Consider the following 15,905-nt stretch of genomic DNA (forward strand, 5'->3'; position numbering starts at 1 on the left):
CTGCAGTTACAGTGCCAAGTCATAAAACGCACATATTTAAAAGAACATTGAATGATATGAGTGTATATACAGTGGAATTATATGCAATTGTATTAGTATTAGAGTAGATAAACCAAATCAAGCCAGATCTGGTTCTAATATGTAGTGACTCGGCTGCTGTTCTGTACAGCATTATGTTTAGTTCTTCCAAGAACAGTCAGGACTTGATATTAAAAGTGTTGACAGTGTATTCAGAAGCAATAAATCAGGGAATACAAATTAGATTTGTGTGGATCCATGCTCATAAACACACAGTGGCATAAGACAGAAGGTGGGGTACAAACAGATGCGAAGAAGTGTTTTGTTTTTTTTAACCAGATTAAGATTAGGACACAATTATTTGATCAATACATTACTTTTAATGGGGAAACATGGAAATGAGATGTGCAGAGACTGTGAGGAGCTGGTAACAGTAGAGCATGTAATGTTAAGATGTAGGAAGTATAGCAGGAAGATAGGTTAAAATGGAAATGAATTAAAGCATATTTGAAATATTAAAATGAATAGAAGGAAGTATATATACCTTTTTAAGAAGAGCTGGAGCAATGAAGAGAATTTGAAAAAATGATGCAATGAGAAATAATACCAACAGATGGCAGCAACATTTTTTGGATGCCGGCTGCCTTGAACCCTAAGAGAGCAGGAAGTAGAAGAAGAAGGAGTAGAAGAAGAAGAAGTAGAAGAAGAAGAAGCAGTGGTAGCTGCGTGTTCTGGAGCCGCCTACATTGCAGATTTACGGTTTTTCTTGGTGGAACTTAAACGCATCGTTACTGATGACGTTACGTGAGAAAGATAAACATGGCGTCCGGACAGCAATGGGTGTTGGTGGAGATGGTCCAGGCGTTTTATGAGGTCAGTTTCTCGTCCCTTCTACTCTGTAGCGTAGAGTTTCCTGACGCGTACAACACGATTCCCCGCGTTGTCAGACACACGCTGGTGTTTGTATCTGTCCCCGAGGCTGGTCATTGTAAACTTCCCATCCAGGAAGTGGCCTGGGGAAGGAGTTGGAAGGCAGACCGCCCGGCAGCTGTGTGGAGCTGCTCCGTGTTCAGAAGCAGCTCGATCGAAGTAACAAGGAAGTGGGGTTATCCTTGAATCCTGAGCTTCACTTATTATACTGTCACTGTACAGTATATTACAGTGAATGTAATAAAAATGAATAACAGCATTTACTCTGGAACAAAAGTATCATTGAGTATATGTACACAGAGTCACAGTGTGAGACACTACAGTGTTACATTGGGGTCAAAGAGCGTCAGATCTCTCCTGATGATCGTGTGTTTGTGGGTGTTGGACTGTCAGACTGTCAGGTTTTTCCTCTGCACTGTCTCCTACTGCTTGCTCAAGTGAGGTTGTTGGGTTTTTATAATTCTGTATTCAGTTATATTTTATAAGGTCTTAAACCTTACACTGTAAAGTGCCTTGAGATGACTTCTGTTGTGGTTTGGCGCTATATAAACAGAACCAGAAGTCCAGTTACCATTTATCAAGACACACAGGAATTTAATGCCTGACATTAGCAAATATTAAAAAACAGGAGCGGAAAAACTGGAAATGAATCCTAAACTTAAGCATAGATAAAAATCAGTCTGAGCGATCAGTCTGATTCGTGTGTCATCTGTTCATGAACACTTAATTCAGTCTGAGAAAATAGCTGTGTGTTTTCAACTTTTCATAAACAATGTTTGATCCAATTCAACCAAAATGGAACAAGTCTTATTCATATATAATAAAATCGAATATATTTTTATTTATATATTGTACTGCTGTACTCTTTCATGAGCATGCACACTTTATGGGAGCCTGCTGAATTATTGCTAAACTAAATCCAGTGTCCTGCATGTTAAATAAATGAGTCTTTCTGAAGAGCCTCTTTGCTACGTGGTCTGTGTCTGTGCAGTTATTCTGTGAGTGTAATCATAGATACTGTGAGCCTACACTTATCCACCAATCTTTCACCAAAATGATGTCTATGTTCCCGTGTTCCTCAGGCCCCTGCTTATCACCTGATTCTGGAGGGGATCCTCATCCTGTGGATCATCAGACTTCTGTTCTCTAAGACCTACAAACTTCATGAAACCTATAAACTGACAGAGAAGGTAAGCGAAGGAAAGCGTGTAGTGAAAAGCAAACGGCTGTGTTTGTATGCCTGTGTCATTAAACAGTCATGTGTTTCCATGTTACAGGAGAAGGAGGACCTGATTGAAGAGTGGCAGCCGGAGCCTCTAGTTCCTGTTGTTTCCAAAGACCCTCCCTTCCTCAACTATGATGTTGTTACAGGGTAAAAAACAGAAGTTATCTGCCTAACTTAAGTGCAAGCGTGCTCCTAGACAGCGACAGTAATGTTGTGTCATCACACTTTGACTGGAAGGGGATGAAATGCAGTCTGATATAGATGTAGTGTTGTGTGTTCTTTCCAAAGTCTCATTTTCATCAGTCCACAAAACATTTTGCTAATACTGCTATAGAGTGTCAATGTGCTATTTGGCAAACATCAGGCATGTAGCAATGTTCTTTTTAGTAGGCAGCGGCTTCCTTCTTGGTGTCCTGCCAGATACACTCTGCTTGTTCAATGTTTTATGTACTGTGGACTCATAAACATATATGTTAGCCAGTTCCAATGTTGACTTCAAATCTTTGGAAGTTACTCAGGACTGTTTATCTCGTTGATGAGTGTTTGTTGTGCTCTTGGGGTCATTTCGACTGGCTCGCTACTTCTTGGTAGAATAGCTACATTCCCAAAATGTCTCTATTTGTAGATCGTTTGCTTAACTGTAGACTGGTGAATTTCGAAAGTCTTTAAAATCGCTTTGCTTTCTGGCTTTATGTATATCAGCAATTCTTAATTCTAAATCCTCTGAAAGCTCCTTTTTGATGAGACATGTGGCAGAAAACATTAAATTCCAAAAGGTTCACATACTTTTTCTTGCCACTGTCTGTTTGATTAATAACAGTGAGAGAGTTTAGAGAGATAGAGTTTGTCCATCAGAGTAAAATGTCCTGCTGCCTACATACTGTATCTGAGTCACAAACTAAATGTTATAAAATCGCTAAACTCCATAAGCCTCTTTTGTTTGTCTCAAACAGCTTCTTTTCAGCTGTTAAATTCATCTCATTCCTGACGACTCACTGCTCATATCCACCATCTGCATTATAGAACTGTTCTCACCAGATAAACCTATCTGAGGTATCGGGTACTGCAGATATTGGATTAGTAAAGAATTTGTTATCATTATCATTATGATTCTTATTGTTATTATTATGTTGCAGCAGAGGGGGTGAAACTGAATTGTTTACAATTCAGTTTCATTTAGTTTTCTGAACTTGAAAAATGTAACTATACACAGAATTATATAGAAAACCTTACAACCCCACTTGAGCAAGCACTAGGCGACAGTGGGAAACCATCTGCCTCAACCATTTGGAGTGAGTGGAATGAGGAGAGAGGAAAGAACAGCAGGGAACAAAAAACAACAACAAAAATAAGCAGGAAAAACACTGGGCAGCTCCGAGGCCGGGGATACCTGCAAAAAAGTACAGAAAGGAAGTAGCACAACTATGGAAGAGAGAAGACACAAACTTAATAACGTGCAATGGTGGCATTAGAATGAGGAGAGGAGAGAAGAGGAGCTCAGTGTATCAGTAGAGGTCCCCCATCAGACTAATCTATAGCAGCATAACTAAGAGATGGTTCAGAGTAACCTGAGCCATCTCTAACTATGAGCTCTGGCTCTGCCTCCTATTCTACATTTGATAAAATGGGAGGCAGAGCCTGGTTTCTCATTTGATTTGTTCTTCATGTTAGTTTGTAATTCAGCTGTCATGCAATTTCTTTGTACTATTTGAAACAAATTACTTGATTGTGCAATCGATCAAGTAATTTAATGGATTGTCCAACTTTTGCAGATGGAATGTTCCAGCAAGTTTACGTTAAGAGCACTAAACTGAATTCAGTCTGTCAGGGAAGTAGGAAAAAGGAGTGAAAATTGCACTGAGCAATGTGGTTAGAAACATTATAAACTTATGTAATTGAACTACAAATGCACTGCAGCATTCTGGCCCTTTATATATAAATGATTTAACAGTTTTTTGATGTGTCTTTTAGTGGGCTAAGCCATGCATTTAAACACACTGTTTTACATTTCAGACCTCCCAGTTACCAAATTACAATCAATGGAAAAAAGTGCGTTAACTTTGCATCATTTAATTTCCTGGGTCTCCTCGACAATGAACGGGTTAAGGTTAGTATTGGTTGTTTAAGACAGTATTTTTCTTTAGTTGCTGTCTTTGTTATTTTTATTATCACAGTATAACTGGAACTTTGAGTCTTTTTCCTTTGCTTCTTCTCATTACAGCAAAAGGCTTTGGCGTCACTAAAGAAGTATGGTGTAGGCACATGTGGTCCAAGAGGCTTCTATGGAACTTTTGGTGAGGCAAAGAATCTGTGTTTTTTTTTTTTTTAATACTTATTCATTCAGTAAACTCTAGAAAACACAAATAGTTTGTGTGTGTTTCTAGAGTGATTTTTTTTTTCTCACGTGGATATGATGGCTCCATTATCTGTAAAAGTGGTGGAGCCTGGATAGAGATTAGTAGGAACAAACAGCTGAGACACTTCTCAGTAGTTCAGCACACAGACATAAGTCTTGTCCTGTCCTTACACAGAGTGGTGTATGTGGTGACACAGCAATTATAGAATGGGTGCAAGAGATTAATAATGTAATAATTAATAATGTAAAAAATGTAAGTCAAAGTACTTTCAAACACTTCCATGTACCGTCAGTCAGTGCATCCAGAAAGTGTTTACAGCACTTAACTTTTTCCACATTTTGTAATGTTACAGCCTTATTCCAAAATGGATTAAATACTAAATACTAATTTCCTCAAAATTCTGCAAACAGTACCCCATAATGACAAAGTGAAAGAAGTTTGTTTGAAATCTTTGCAAATGTATTAAAAATAAAAACGAAAAAAATCACATAAACACAAGTATTCACAGCTTTGGACACTGATCTGGTGCATTCTCTTTCTATTTGTTATCCTTAAGATATTTGGAGTTCACCTGTGGGAAATTCAGTTGCTTAGACATGATTTGGAAAGGCATAGACCTGTCTATATAAGGTCCACAGTTAACATTGCATGTCAGAGCAATTCAATTCAATTCAGTTTTATTTGTATAGGGCCAAATCACAACAGAAGTCATCTAAAGGCACTTTACAGTGTAAGATTTAAGACCTTACAGAACATAATTGTATAAAAAACAATTCCATTTGAGCAAGCTTTAGGCGACAGTGGTGAGGAACTCCCTTTAGTGGAAGAAACCTCCAGTAGAACCAGGCTCGTGGTGAGCGACCATCTGCCTCAACCGGTTGTGGTGAAAAGCACAAATCAAGACATGAAGTCTGAGAAATTGTGTGTAGACCCCTGAGAGAGGATTATATTGAGGCATAGATGTGGGGACAAACTGAGCAATTGAGAAAGGGAGAGAGAGAGAGTGAGAAGGGCCTTAGTCAGGGAGTTGACCAAGAATCTGATGGTCATTCTGAAAGAGCTCCAGTGTTTCTCTGTGAAGAGAGGCGAATGTTCCAGAAGAACAACCATCTCTGCAGCACTCTACCAATTAGACCGAAACCATTACTTAGCAAAAGGCACATGACAGCCCTCCTGGAGTTTGCCAAAAAGCACCTGAAGGACTTTCAGACCCTGTTTCTTATGAAACAAAGATTAAACTCTTTGGACTGAATGCCAAGCATCATGTATGGGGGAAACCAGGCACTGCTCACGAGTTGGCCAATACCTTCCCTAGAGTGAAGCATGATAGTGGCAGCATCATGCTGTGGGGATGTTTTCCAGTGGCAGGAACTGGGAAACTAGTCAGGATGGAGGAAAGATGAATGTACCAATGTACAGAGACGTCCTTGGCCCAGCCAGAGCCCAGATTTCAACCAGATTGAACATCCCTGGAGAGATCTGGAAATTGCTGTGCACCAGTGCTCCCCATCCAACCTGATGGAGCTTGAGAGGTACTGCAAAGAAGAATTGGAGAAACTGCCCAAAAACAGGTGTGCTAGGCTTGGAGCATCATACTCAAGAAGACTTTAGGCCATAATTGGTGCTAAATGTGCTACCACAAGGTATTGAGTAAAGGCTGTGAATATCTATTTACATGTGATTTGTTTTTTGTTTTTTATTTTTAATACATTTGCGAAGATTTCATACAAACGTCTTTCACACTGTCATTATAGTGTATTGTTTGTATAATTTTGAGAAAAATAATTATTAAAATCAATTATGAAATAAGGCTGTAACATTACAAAATGTGGAAAAGGTTCTGTAGTGCTGTAAATGCTTTCTGGATGCACTGTAATAGTTGTGCATTGTCTGAATCCTTTCCGTCACAAATGCAGATGAACATTTTAAATAAAAGCTAATCTTATTGTTTCCTTCCCCCAGATGTTCACCTGGAGCTTGAGAGTCGTCTGGCCAAATTCATGAAAACAGAGGAGGCCATCATCTATTCATATGGATTTGCAACCATTGCTAGTGCTATCCCTGCCTACTCAAAGAGAGGGGACATTATTTTTGTGTAAGTAGTTTCTCTGAAAAAAAAAAACAATATTAAACTAGGATTCAGTGCTAAACAGAGAACACTCTATACATGTAAATCTCATTTACAGTGAATCTTGGGGTTTGTGTTTACAATAATTGTTTACTTCAGGGATGAAGCAGCCTGCTTCTCCATCCAGAAGGGTCTTCAAGCTTCACGCAGCCTTATCAAATACTTCAAACACAACGACATGGAGGATCTGGAAAGGCTCCTCAAGGAGCAGGAACTAGAGGACCAGAAGGCTAGTACAAAAGTTGTTTAGTTTGAGAAAGAATTACTGAGGGTCAGTGTAAAAATGCGTCCTATTAGTTCTTTTATATCGCTATCTCATGAATGAGCATTCTTTGTTTCTTTTGCAGAATCCACGTAAAGCTCGAGTGACCAGGAAGTTCATTGTAGTGGAGGGTCTGTACATCAACACTGCAGATGTCTGTCCTCTCCCTGAGCTGGTAAAAAAACAATGGGAAAAAGATTACTAGTTATAATCTGCAATAAACCTTAAGTTTTTAATTCATGAACTGGTGTGGCATAAAGCAAATGTAAAATCTATGTACTGTGAATTTGTGATTTATGGATTAAATATGTGCATATGTCATGTAACAGTCTGCACATATGACATGACTTCATTTCAGTCACAAATGGTCTTACTCAAGAAGAAACCGGCAGTTGGATAATTAATTAATTACATTGCAGCAACTGAAGATGGTACTCAGTAGTTTGTATGTCAGCCATGTGCTTGTATGCATGCCTGACAGTATTGGGAAATGCTCGTAATGATGACAGATGTTGTCCTGGGGTATCTCCTCACTGATCTAGGCATCACTGAGCTACCAGACAGTCTGAGGTGCAACATGGCGGCTTGGGGTGCACCAAAACATAATGTCCATACTCACATAAGGCCGAGCATTGTTGTGCACCAGGAGGAACCCAGGATCCACTGCACCAGCCTAGGGTCTGACCATGGGTCAGCTTCAGTGGCCTGGGGTTAATCTGTAAAACCATTCCCCTCTAGTGCACCTGTTCTTAAACTTCATAATCACCATATAGCTGAAGCTTAGCCCCCTCTGCTACTTAACTGACCAGATCATTAACAGAAGTTTAATTGACTTGATGTTAAACATATTTATATTAAAAAGTGGTCTAAAATCATAAATATGAAGCTATGTGCATTGAGCAGTATAGATGTTCTGTCACTACCTCAGTAGTAGGCCAATAGTGGTTCAGGCCCAGAGACATACAGTTTAATAGGAGGACCCGGGAATCAAATGACTGGCCCCATGATTGGTAGATGACGCATGTACCTACACAACCACAACTGAAATCTGTCTAACATGAAATGATTACTGTGGGACTGTTGCCAATTTGTTTGTGTAACCTCCAGGTGCAGCTGAAGTACAAGTACAAGGTGCGGATCTTTCTGGAGGAGAGTATGTCTTTTGGTGTGCTGGGAGAACATGGCCGAGGGGTCACAGAGCACTTTGGGATCAATGTGAGTGCAAACAAACAAACAAAGAAATAATAATGTATTGGATTCAATTATAGTTAGACACAATAATAATGTTAGAATGCAATAGAACTAGTTAATATTGGTGTTTTGTTTTTGTTTTTTTGTTGCAGATAGATGACATTGATCTGATCAGTGCTAACATGGAGAACGCTCTGGCCTCCATTGGAGGTTTCTGCTGTGGACGCTCATTTGTCATTGACCACCAGGTAGTTTAAAAATTTAAAATAAATGCAGTTTAAAAATAAACTCCGATGTTCATCTTAAAATCTGTTAAGTGGTTTTACCTCTGGCACCCCATGATTCCACCCGTCTTACTGGTCAAATGCACTGTGGGCAGTATCACACAGGTCCAGTTGATTGTAAAAATTGAGTATAAACAAATAGGATTCTTGTGTGTGTTTTGTAGCGTCTGTCGGGTCAAGGCTACTGTTTCTCTGCTTCTCTGCCTCCAATGTTGGCTGCTGCTGCCATTGAGGCCCTTAACATCATGGAGGAGGATCCAGGTACTTAACTGTTTCTTCCTCTGGGTATCTTTTCATTTTGGGAGCATCAATGATTAAAAGTACAGTATATTTAATTAGCAAGGACCTTTCTTCAGATCAGTATCGACCAACTTTATCTGTTTTGCAGATATTTTTGCTGTCCTAAAGGAAAAGTGCAAACATGTTTACAAGGCTCTACAAGGGTAAGTTCATAAACTCTAATATGGTTCCTCCTCCTAATCTGTCACTGTGGGTTGACTAAAGACCCATTCCTATGTTTGAATATTTCACAGAGTTTAAATTTGACTGTTGCCGGGCATTTTCCAGAAAGTAGTAGCTAGTGTAGTACTGTGGGTTTTCAGTCCCAGAAACGGATCACTTTATTTCTTTATTCATACAGTCATTATCAAAGCACATATCAGAATGTATCACTATGTAAAAGTATACTTTTGGAGATTAAGTTACAACATCATTGATCAGGACTTGGCCACTCCAAAAGGTGTATTTGTTTTAGGTCATTGTCCTGTTGCATAACTCAACTTCTGCTGAGTTTCAGCTGATGTACATACATTGTCACATTATTCTAAAGAATTTTTTGAATTCATCTTCCCCTCAGTCAGTGAAAGCTGCCCAGGCCCTGATGGATCAAAGCATGCTCAAATCATTATATTTCCTCCACCATACTTTACTATTGGGATGATGTTTTCATGATGATATGCAATGCCCTTTTTCACTAGATCAGACGTAGTGTTGGGTGTACCAAATAGTTCAGTTTAGTTTCATCAGCTGCTGTGGAGTGTCAGTGTGCTCTTTGGTAAACCTCTGGTGTGCAGCAATGTTCTTTTTTTGAATAAGCAGCAGCTTCCTTTTTGGTGTCCTGCCATAGACACCCTGCATGTTTAATGTTTTGTGTTCTATAGATGCATAAACACTAATGTTAGCCAGTTCCAATGATGCCTTCAAGTCTTTGGCTGTCACTCAGGGTTGTTTCTTTATCTTATTGATGAGTGAGTTTGTTGTACTCTTAAGGTCATTATGACTAGCTGCCCAGTAGTGTAGTCACAGTCCCAAAATGTCTATTTGTAGATTGTTTGCCTAACTGTAGACGTGACGTGGTGAGTTTTCTAAAGTCTTTGAAATCACTTTGTAACGCTTTCTAGCTTTATGTAAATCAACAATCCTTGATTGTAAATCCTCTGAAAGCTCTATTTGGTGAGGAAAGGCTTACATACTTTTTCTTGCCACTGTATGACAGAATTCCAGGTCTGAAGTTGGTGGGAATTCCATTTGCCCCAGCTCTTCACTTACAGCTGCAGAGAAGTTCAGGTTCCAGAGACTGTGACATGCAGCTGCTCCGCACAATTGTAGACTATGTAAGTCATAATATTTTGATTATGATTGTTTTATGATTCATGTTATAATACCATAAATAACATGTGTTTCTACTGAACATTAAATGGTGACATTAAATTTAACAGATAACCAGAGTGTCTGATCATAGTTTTCATGTCTGCTGTTTCAGTGTTTGGAAAGAGGTGTGGCTCTTACCCTTGCTCGTTACCTGGAAAAAGAGGAGCGCTTCCCTCCCCCACCCAGGTAAAGGACTCAACCTTACTATGCAGTTTACAGTGTTTCACATATACAGTGCCTATAAAAGGTATTCACCCACTTGGATGTTTCATCCTTTTATTAACATTATAAATCAGTCATGGTCAATAAAACTTGGTGACTTTGGTGAAATCAGAAAAATACCTCATTAATGTGAAAGTGAAAACTGTAAGAAAGTAAAATCGGTGTTTAAATTAATATTCACCCCCTTTAAAATGTCTGACCTAATCCAACAGAAGTCCAGTTATTTGGTGCTAGTAGACAAAAGAACACTCCCAGCAACACGGAGAACAGGTTATTGAAAAGTGTCACGGGATGGATACAAATACATTTTCAAGGCACTGAGTCAGTTCAGACTCGAAAATCTTCACAGATTTTCATATGGATTGCAAATTAGGCTAAGCAGTTGTGTAAAATTTTGTTTACAGTTTCTTCTCAGTAGTTTGCTAAAATGACCATAACAGCTCTATATGACTGTAAAATGCAGCAAGAGAAGCAGAGACCCCAAAGTAAAAGTAAAGTTTATAGAATTTCAGATTGCTTCTTGATTCTAGTTCTAATTTGTGGACCAGATGCGTATCAATAATATTAAACTTTCTAAATTTCTACAAATTAAATTATATTTCTCTGATTCTAGTAGAAAACCCTATCTGATGTCATCATTGTTTGCTGATAATACAGAGGTTATAGTCTGCTCCACCAGTGCTCCTCAAGATGAAAGCTGAAATTTTGGTCCTTATTAGACTGTTGCAATAAACCACTGGAACTAAAGATCTACTCCTAACATTTCTAGTAACCTCCTTATAATTACTGTATGTTTAAGTTAATCCCAGAGCATAGAGCTCAGTTGTCAATCAGTGAACCACACTGCTGCACTGGGTGATCAAACATGCACTGTGGGATAAAAAATGTCATGGTTTTCTGCATTAGTTTGTCATAAAATGTGATCTGATCTTCATCTAAGTCAAGAGTATTAACAAATATAATCAAAAAAAGAAAAAATATATATATATTTAAAATGTCTTTGTGAAACAGATGTTATGGTTCCTTTACCTGATCAGTGTTGTGCTCTTGGGGTCATTTTAACTGGCTTCCCACTTCTTGGTAGTGTAGCCACAGTTCCAAAGTGTGTCCATTTGTAGATTGTTTGCCCAACTGTAGACTGGTGGATTACTTCTAGTCTTTGACATCAATTTGTAACCCTTTCCAGCTTTTTGTAAATCAACAGTTTTTGATCATAGATCCTCTATGTAGAACGTATTCTTCTTGTACTGTGTTTTTTATAAGTCAGAGTAGCTTTAGTCCTCACTTAATTTTCTTAACTTATATATGTTTTGTTTTTAGTCTACACTTAGTGATCTATAATGAAAACATGTTTGCCACTTTTTACAAAGGTATAAATTGAGATCACTTTGTAAATAAATAAATAAATAAATTGAAGGCTTTAAAATCCTTTGTTAATGTGGAACACGGAAGGTTCAGTGATCTTTTTCAGCCTCTTTATTTCACTGAGGATTTTGAAGTAGAAAGAAATTAACTGCTCCACCTGTTTGTCTTCAGTATCAGAGTGGTGGTTACCATTGAACACACGGAGGAGGACGTCCAGAAGGCTCTGTCCTATATCCAAGAGGCAGCTTCAGCCATTCTCAAATGACAGTGTATCATTTGTCGCCACTGAGAATTAGCAGATATCACTGGAGCTTGAGTACTCATTCACTCAGTGGACTGAGCAAGACAAGTAAGAGGATTACTCCCTGCTCATCCACAGACTGAGAGCTCTGCACACTTGTCACATACATTTGTCTCCTAATCTTGCTGTCAATTATTTGCCGTTTTTCTTATTATTTGAAATCCAGTTACTCCAAAAATGACTTTTTACTTTTTTACTTAAAGTAACTTCACTTGTGATTCTCATTATTATTTGTTTTGAATATTAGTTCAACTGGTTTTTGTTCTTATTATTTATCATAAAATCATACCATATGTTCTACATGTTGTATGTTGCTATGAATGTAAGTTTCACAGAATTGTCAGCAGTTGTTTTTCTTCTGAGTGCTAATGCCACTAATAAAGACCAACTGACCAAATGAATCTGTTGTTTTATACACACCGAACACAGAGGAGACATTGCTTTTGATGTCCACAGTTTACTTCTACTTGAAGTGTGCATGATGTGTTGAAGGTTGGTTTCTCTTGTCACTGGTCATTTTACCCCAGATACAGAAATGTATTTTTGTGTTCTTTGTTTTTCAATCAATGTTATTATTTATATATTGCATTGATATTATATTTATTTTGACTACTTTAATGAAAGGTAAATATACCAATTTCAAACGTGTGTGTGCGTGCGCATGCATAGTATGTTTCATCTTGTGTACAAATCTATATTAATACCATTGTAACAACATTTTGGAAGCTATGTCACATCTTTGAGGAACTGTCTTAAAGGTTAAGATTTGGTTTAGGGTAAAGTTAGAGATTTGTGAAACGTGACCGTTAATAGAAATTCTCAATGAGGGTCTCACAAAACACAAACGTGGGTGTGTTCAGTATGTGTTGTTGTTTTGAGATAAATTCAAAATTAATTTATATAGCACTGTTCTACCAAAGACAGAACTTTGTATGGAAAGCCTTTATACCCAGTAGACATTGACAATAAAGTTGTTGCTTTTTATGATGACATTTTGCTTGACATTCAGAATTTACCTTGACTGTCAACTACCTTTCATAATGTGGAAAAGACTGTCTGGAAGGACTTTTACTTTATTCCCTTTTACAGCTTCCCTTTGGCAGAGTCAGGAGATGCTTGTCATCAGCTGACAATTACTAATAAAAATTGTTTGGCCCACTAATAAAACTTCTCCAATGCTCTTGAAATAATTGATGGGACACAAAAATACACCATCACACCATCCGAAAATGAAGATATTTTAGTCTAACATCTTTAATTCTAAGACAATAACACATTTCAATGAGGACTATATATATATTTATAAACATTGCTACTAAAATAGACTGACCAGCAATCTGTACAGATTCTATAAGAATTATAATCACATAAAATTGTAATAATTCTTGACATAAGTGTACACTCATCATTAAAAGCACATTCTTATTTCAAAGACCTCAGTTTTCTGGCTATCCCCAGGCCGCACATGAAACCATATCATTTACATCAACATTAATTTGTGTAAACATGAACTGACTCAGGGCTAGATTTAACAGTTTCGTTGTCCAGTTCAATTTTATTTGTATAGCGCCAAATCCCAACAGTCCTCTCAAGGCACTTTACATTGTAAGGTTTAAGATCTTACAAGATATAACTATATACATAATTACTTAGAAAACCCAACAACCCCACTTGAGCAATCACTTGGCGACAGTGGAGAGGAAAACTCCCTTTAGACGAAGAAACCTCCAGCAGAACCAGACAAGAACAACAAGCAGCAAAGACACTGGGCAGGTTGGCATAGGGCAGTAACAGCACTCTGGAGATAAACGGCTCTGAGGCCGAGGATACCTGCAGAGAAAAGCAAAGTTAATGACATGCAATGGTAGCATTAGAATGGACAGACGAGAAGATAGGAGAGGAGAGGAGAGGAGCTCAGTGTATCAGTAGAGGTCCCCCAGCAGACTAACATATAGCAGCATAACTAAGAGATGGTTCAGAGTCACCTGATCCATCTCTAACTATAAGCTTTATGAAAAAGGAAAGTTTTAAGTCTAGTCTTAAATGTAGAGAGGGTGTCTGCCTCAGAACCTGAACTGGGAGCTGGTTCCACAGCAGAGGAGCTTGGTAGCTAAAGGCTCTGCCTCCCATTCTACATTTGGAAACTCTAGGAACCACAAGTAAACCTGCAGTCTGAGAACGTAGAGTTCTGCTTGGAAGATAAGGAACTATGAGTTCTTTAAGATAAGATGGAGCCTGATTATTAAGGGATTTATATGTATTGAGAAGTGTTTTGAACTCTATTCTTGATTTTATAGGGAGCCAATGGAGAGAAGCAAAGTATGAGAAGTTTCTCCAGTTTTTATCAATGCATTTTCTGTCTTATGCAGTATTTTCATTTCCTGTTTAATTTAATTTCTAACATTCGCTCTGCCACTGTCTGCTCCTATCGAAAAGGCCCTTGATATTTCTTATAGTTCTTTAAAATGCCCCTCATCTCTAGTGGCTAACAGCCTGGTCTTCCTGTATGTAGCCCTGTGCCGTGTGTCTCCTCTTTAACTCCAGATGGGGCCCGACACTGAAAGCGTTTTCGGTGCGCGCGTGCGTGCGAGCGCGCGCGCGCGCTTGCCTCCGCTTCTTTCCCTCGGAGCGCGAGGACAGGGGCCAGTGTGGACCTCGAGCTCAGAAGGAGCCGCGCGGCTCTCTACGTCCTCGTCAGTTGAACGCAGCTCTGGTTTGAACCTGTATCTGTCCCGCACGTACATGTGCGACTCAGTCTCCGGACACGACCACTAACTTGACCGACCAGAAGAGGAGATCTAGAAGAAGGAGCCGGACAAAACCATCCTTTGACTCGTCGCTGTGCTTCTCCTCAACACTTTTTCGAGTGAACGTGACGCGATGGCCACCCTGCTGCTCCACAGCAGTTTGCTCTGGGGGCTGTTTTTGTTTCTGAATCTGAGATGTGACGGTAAGTCTGTTTTCATACCTATGAAAGACAGCGTTTCCCCGTTTTAAAGTCAACTCACTGCACTTTTGCGTCACGTTTCCTCACGGTTATCTAGAAAAGTTGGAACAGAGCGTTTGCTGCCCCTGGGTTTTCTCCAGGAGTCGAGAGGATCTTACGAAATACACAAAGTGTTTTCTGTTGTAGCCTCAATAAAACATTAGATCTGATCCACTGCCCTGGTCGAAGTTTAAATGTTCACATCCCTTTTGCAGAAAAGGGCTGATGCTTGCTTTCTGCCTCACCACTGCGAAAACATCTTAGTCACACACTTGGAGAGAGAAACCAGTCCTGTAATCCAGACTGAGCTTTAATTAACAACAGGCGTTTGCATTTTGTAGTTGTGCTTTTTGCCCAGTTAAACTTTTTTTTTTTTTTTTGTGTCAATCACATTTAGCTATTTCTGATTGTTTTAAGAGGGAAGTGAGTTGGGGAGTAAATCCCACCCCACACCCACCACCATCATTAAGTTTCTGTGGCCACTTAAACACTCTTTGTCCTCTCTCAGCTTGTTGACATGTGTTCCTCAGCTCCTAGTATTCATAAAAAAGCTTCTTGTGTCATACTCAAACGACCACTGTGTCCTTGTCATGTTAATTGAATGCATAGCTCCAGGTGATCTCGCCTCTTTTTCAGTCATGCTAATGACTGACCCCCCTTTTTCAGCCCTGGCTCTGTCTCATCTGGACTTTACCATTTGGTATGAAGTGAAAGGATCATGGGGGGTGGGGCGCAGCAGGCCAAGTAATTAGCAAGCAGCATTTCTTTATATTATAATATCACTGAGTCCTAAAAAAGCAGTATAGACTCATGTGCTTCAAAAACAGACGTTTTAAAAATTTAGAGTTGTTTGCAGTTTCTTAAAGTCCTAAAATCCTGGAGCTTGACAATATGTCTAACTCACTATCACTGAATTAAACATTGCTTTCCAATAGCTTTTCCAATTATCTTATCTGGGAGAGCTTGGTGTGAGGGAGCTCTGGCAC

The 15,905-nt window shown here is 39.0% G+C and overlaps 2 protein-coding genes across 2 annotated transcripts in view; both read left to right on the forward strand.

Moving 5' to 3' along the window:
- The first annotated feature begins 731 nt into the window (after positions 1-731).
- Positions 732-12,650, forward strand: sptlc1 (serine palmitoyltransferase, long chain base subunit 1). Its single transcript, XM_026340270.1, has 15 exons — positions 732-891; positions 2,031-2,138; positions 2,226-2,320; positions 4,187-4,280; positions 4,395-4,467; positions 6,493-6,625; positions 6,758-6,887; positions 7,006-7,095; positions 8,028-8,135; positions 8,264-8,359; positions 8,560-8,656; positions 8,784-8,838; positions 9,891-10,008; positions 10,158-10,231; positions 11,804-12,650. The coding sequence occupies exons 1-15, from the start codon at positions 838-840 to the stop codon at positions 11,895-11,897; spliced, it is 1,419 nt and encodes a 472-aa protein (XP_026196055.1). The 5' UTR covers positions 732-837; the 3' UTR covers positions 11,898-12,650.
- Positions 12,651-14,569: 1,919 nt separating this feature from the next.
- Positions 14,570-15,905, forward strand: part of ror2 (receptor tyrosine kinase-like orphan receptor 2) — a 31,225-nt gene continuing 29,889 nt past the window's right edge. Inside the window, exon 1 of the mRNA XM_026339877.1 lies at positions 14,570-14,883. Coding sequence (XP_026195662.1) covers positions 14,814-14,883 — 70 coding nt within the window. The 5' untranslated portion in view covers positions 14,570-14,813. The remainder of the gene's footprint in view (positions 14,884-15,905) is intronic.

Source organism: Anabas testudineus, chromosome 22, assembly GCF_900324465.2.
Source record: "Anabas testudineus chromosome 22, fAnaTes1.2, whole genome shotgun sequence".
Taxonomy (NCBI): Eukaryota; Metazoa; Chordata; class Actinopteri; order Anabantiformes; family Anabantidae; genus Anabas; species Anabas testudineus.